Below are 4,751 nucleotides of genomic sequence, written 5' to 3' on the forward strand. Positions count from 1 at the left end.
CGAACTGAACTGATTCGACTCTCGAAATGATTCACGATCCCGCTCCCACTCCCGAACTGAATTAAATGATTCGCGAACCCCAAACTGACTCAAATGATTCGCGAACAAGCTCCTAACTCCCGAATTGACTCAAATGATTCACGCTCCGAACTCCCAAACCGACTCAAATGATTCGCGAACACGCTCCGAACTTCCGAACTGACTCAAATGATTTGCGATCCCCAAACTGACTCAAATGATTCGCGATCCCGCTCCGAACTCACGAACTGATTCAAATGATTCAGGCTCCGAACTGACTCAAATGATTCGCGAACCCGCTCCGAACTCCCAAACTGATTCTAATGATTTGCGATCCCTAGGACTGGGAATTGATTTAAAAAATAATCGATTCCTTGATTCTGAGGTTTTGGGAATTGAGAGTCGATTCCATCAAGGGGAATCGACTCTTCATTTAGAGCCTTTTCAGTTCAACAAAGATTATCTATGGGAGTTTCTCAAACGGAAGGCTGCACACATTTAAATACACGAAAATAATCTGAAAGAAAACAAATCGGTAATGATCATCTGGGATTTAGCCTCCCATTTGAGAAGCACCAATCACTCCCTCATGCACGTTTAAATAAAAGATTATTTAAATTTTTATATTTATATTACCTTTAACTGGAGAGCAAGCCTGAGCCTGGCCCGAGCCCGCGTAAGATGATATAAATTAAGCCCGAACCCGACCGAACCCATCGGGTCTCGTCCTGTTCGGGCAGAGATCTTCGAAACGGAGGCGTAGGAGAAAGGAGAAGGGCTAAGGGGTAGAATTGGGATCGGGCCTTACTCTTATCTGATTGGTTCAATCAACACATCATATGTCAATACATTTATCTTAATTTAGTTCAGGATCATTTTTGCTACCGGAATGGTACTTTTAGTGTTTAATGGTAATTTAAAAGCATTTCTTGCTAACGTAATTTATGCTTACAGTCTCATGTACACTTCCACAAATATTACCCTTCGCATGCAAATCTTTATGATGTTATTTTACCTTTATACAGGAATCAGAATCAGACTTCCCAAAATTTCAGAACCAAACCACCCTACCTAATACTGTGACAGCAATTCTCTCTCATGTTACCATTAGACTCCGGTGAACACGCTGACATGAACCGAGAACTGATGAAGGAGAAGAATGTAAGTTCCCTTTCGAACGTTCACTCCCATCATGTATGGGAAAACTCCTTTTTCCTTTCTGCTGAAGCCTGATTTGTTCACGTTTGTGTAGCTACACAAACCAATGGCGCTTTAGCTATATAAGTCGCCCCGTAAAGCCATTCATCAGATTATTCTCCTTCATAAATGAGGATCCTCTCTTCGCAGACACTTCTGCAAGAAGAAGTTGAGGAAGATGCTCCATCTCTGCTCACTGCTGTGGAAGAAGCCAAAGCAGCGAATGCAAGCTTCACTGTAGGTCTCCGGCATCCGAGCAAGAGCAATTTCCATAAGAGTACATTTCCAGTGTGCGTTGTTCCAAATGTCGCCCTGCAAGTGTGGTTCAGTTAAGGGGCTCTTGAATGATGGAAATGGGCACAGCGAGTGTGCCGCCTGCCTTAGCCATGCCCACGCAGAGGATCTGCTTGTTGAGGGCTTGTGCTCTTTTTTGAGAGTGTGAGCCTTTTCCGTCTAATTCAGAATTATGGGAGTAACTTCAATTGAAGTGTAAACTACTGGCAAAAAGGTGTGCTGTATGAATGCAATAAGTATTTTATTTTATCTTTTTAAACTGGGTACAATGAGGTGACATTCTACTCACCCTTTAACCAAAGATCATTAAAATTATATTTCAAAGTATAAAAGCAAAGTATAAAAGGGGTCATATGATGCTGCTAAAAAAGAACATTATTTTGTGTATTTGCTGAAATGCAATGTGTTTATGTTCCATATAATGAACATTATTGTTTCTCCTCCATGCTCTGCCGTTCTGAAACACGTCAATTTTTACAAAGCTCACCGTTCTGAAAAGCAAAATTTGCTCTGATTGGCCAGCTATTCAGTGCGTTGTGATTGGCCGAATACCTCAAGCGTGTGACAGAAATGTTCCACCCTTAACATACTGAGATGCTCCCAACAGGATGAGTCTCAGTCCAGCTGCACTGCTCGTGAACATCCCATCATGGGTTTTTCTTTTTGCAGTTCAGTCAATGTACTGTTAGGAGGAACTGAATAACTCAGGATATTGGTTTATTTCACATCAGAGGTAGTGTAAGGCATGTTTTTTAACCGAATAACTTAAGTAGTTTGTGGATTAGTGTGTTCTGGAGACGCAAACCATTTCAAACGATTCAGATAGATTTGGTGAACTGGTTCGACCTGTTCACTAAGAATAGAAAGACGGTTAAATAGAAAGATTTGTTCGCGGACATCACTAGACGAGACAAAACATATAAATCCCATTACAAATGAGGCATTTGCTGCATCCTGTGTGGACATAATTACTGATTATAATGACTTAGCTGTTGTGTTGCGTATCACGCTGCGTAAACATAAAAGCATGTCTGCATATGTGATCTGAGAAGCAACAAACAACAAACCTACTCTACACTACTCAAAATTTGTGTTTGAATCATCAAATGTATAAAAATCATTTATATTAATTTTTTTTATATAAAAAATGCAACGTTGCTTACAGACTGTGAGTCAGAAGCTCCAGATCGGCCTTGCAAAGTTGGAACTGCCTAACTTTAATGAAACAGCTGTTGTGCCACAGACGCATTGCAGACTATTGGTTCAGGAAACAGTCCTCATCCTCCATAAAATGCGATGCACACATCTGAATATTGGGGTTGAACTGTTCTCGATCAGTGTTGAAATACAAATTAACCACTGAGTTCTAGTCATGGCGTCTTTTGGAAGAACAAACAAAGTTTCACTTCAACGAAGCACACAGCGTCTCCACGACATGGCAACAGCAACAGAGAGAATAAATGTTAAACCTTCTTTCTTTGCGTGAACATTTAGGTGGTATTATGCAAATTTTCCCACATAGTGACGTAGACAAGGGGGTGTGTTAGAACGAGCGATTTCAGGGGGGTCTGGTTGACCTTTAACTTTTATAAAGAAAATCTCTTTGGATTCAAGACTTTAGTCTTTGCAACTTTACAGATCTTCTTTATGCACCAAGAGCTTGCAACACTCCAAAGAGAAAGGAAAAATTTTAATCGCATAATACTGTATGATCCCTTTAACAAATTACATAAACAGACCATGAATATCCCCCCTCCCAAACACACATTTATCTGGTTTTACATATTCAAGTTCTCTGAGTGTTTCACTGACAATCTCTTTCTCTTTTTCAATTATCTGTTTCATAGTTGGATATTATAACAGATGAAATGCGTGACCCCTGTGTCAATCAGGCTTGTACAGAAAACTACTGGAACAAAAACAATCTGACTCTGAATCGGGGTCACTTATTTCCCCATTCCCATACAGCTGATGAAGACACTAGCAAATCTACATTCACACTGACCAATATTGTGCCACAGGAGAAAAACTTTAATGGTGGAAGCTGGAATCACATGGAGAATAAAGTTAAAGCCATCATGGATTCTAACTGCAGGGATGAAAAAGACAACGTCTTGGCCTATGTGCTGACAGGAGCTGTACCAAGCCAAAACAAACTGAATGAAAAAGTTAACATTCCCTCACACATGTGGACAGCATTCTGCTGCTATAACAGTAAGGACAAAAAATGGGAGTCCCAAGCTCACTGGGCAGAAAACGTAGACGAGAGCAAAGAAAACGCCAAAGTTATCAGTAAACAGAGTCTACAGGCTTTGCAGGAGTTTCTAAACAAAAAGTACAATAAAGAATACACACTGTTTACAGTTGACTGTTCAACACTTTTAAAAGAAGATGATAGTAAACTTCCTAAAGAAAATAGTGATGACCAGCAAAATGATGAGGAAGTATCATATTGGTCATACATTACTAAATTGCCAGCAAAAGTTTTGGCCTGGGTTTGTGGCTAAGTCATGCCCTGTTAAGCTTGTCTAAGTGTGAAGATGTCATGAAATAACAACAGTTACAGATTTATTTTATTAACACAGCCACTGTCTACTGTATGTGACATATAACCAAAAAAATAAATGCTTTCAATCATGCAAAATGAAAGCCTCTGTAATTGATTTACATTTATTTTTACATGTAGCCATTTTGCAGATGCTTTTATTGAAAGCGACTTAACTTGGGAAAACATAAAAGATCATCTGTTGAACATGACATATTAATAGGGTTGTGTGATATTGACAAAAGAAAAAAGAAAGAAAGAAAACAGTATGTTCTGTAAGAATGTGTTTAGTATGAATGTAAACAAATGAATGTCCCAAGCTCACTGGGCTGAAAGCATAGCTGAGAGCAATGATGAAGGCAAGACTACCGGTGTACTGAGTCTAAAGAATGTGCAGGATTTGTAAAGTGCAAGTACAATAAAGAAAAGACACTGTTTAACAGCTGTTTGGATCTTTTAGATATGGATGGAAGTCAGCCTCCAGAAGCAGATAGCGATGACAAAGAAAATGAGGGAAAATCGTATTGGTCATACTTTAAACAATTGCCAGCAGCTTTTTGGGCCTGGTTACATGGCTATTACTGTAAGGTAAGGTGGTGAGAAGTCCATGGCTGTGTCTGAAATTGCATACTCTGTAATCTGTACGTACTACATTCACCATGTTGTCATTGTCACGTGACTTACCATCATCACTATC

The 4,751-nt window shown here is 39.5% G+C and overlaps 1 protein-coding gene across 1 annotated transcript; it reads left to right on the forward strand.

Annotated features, from left to right (window-relative positions):
• Window positions 1-1,149: 1,149 nt before the first annotated feature.
• Window positions 1,150-4,016, forward strand: LOC113061944 (endonuclease domain-containing 1 protein-like). Its single transcript, XM_026231455.1, has 3 exons — window positions 1,150-1,179; window positions 1,366-1,452; window positions 3,357-4,016. The coding sequence occupies exons 1-3, from the start codon at window positions 1,150-1,152 to the stop codon at window positions 4,014-4,016; spliced, it is 777 nt and encodes a 258-aa protein (XP_026087240.1).
• Window positions 4,017-4,751: the final 735 nt, after the last annotated feature.

This window comes from Carassius auratus, chromosome 44, assembly GCF_003368295.1.
Source record: "Carassius auratus strain Wakin chromosome 44, ASM336829v1, whole genome shotgun sequence".
In the NCBI taxonomy this organism is placed as follows: Eukaryota; Metazoa; Chordata; class Actinopteri; order Cypriniformes; family Cyprinidae; genus Carassius; species Carassius auratus.

Coding starts and splice junctions, on each gene's coding strand:
- LOC113061944 (XM_026231455.1), top strand. CDS start 1,150: ATGAACCGAGAACTGATGAAGGAGAAGAAT. Junction 1,180..1,365: donor AACTGATGAAGGAGAAGAAT/GTAAGTTCCCTT, acceptor CTCTCTTCGCAG/ACACTTCTGCAAGAAGAAGT. Junction 1,453..3,356: donor CAGCGAATGCAAGCTTCACT/GTAGGTCTCCGG, acceptor TCTGTTTCATAG/TTGGATATTATAACAGATGA.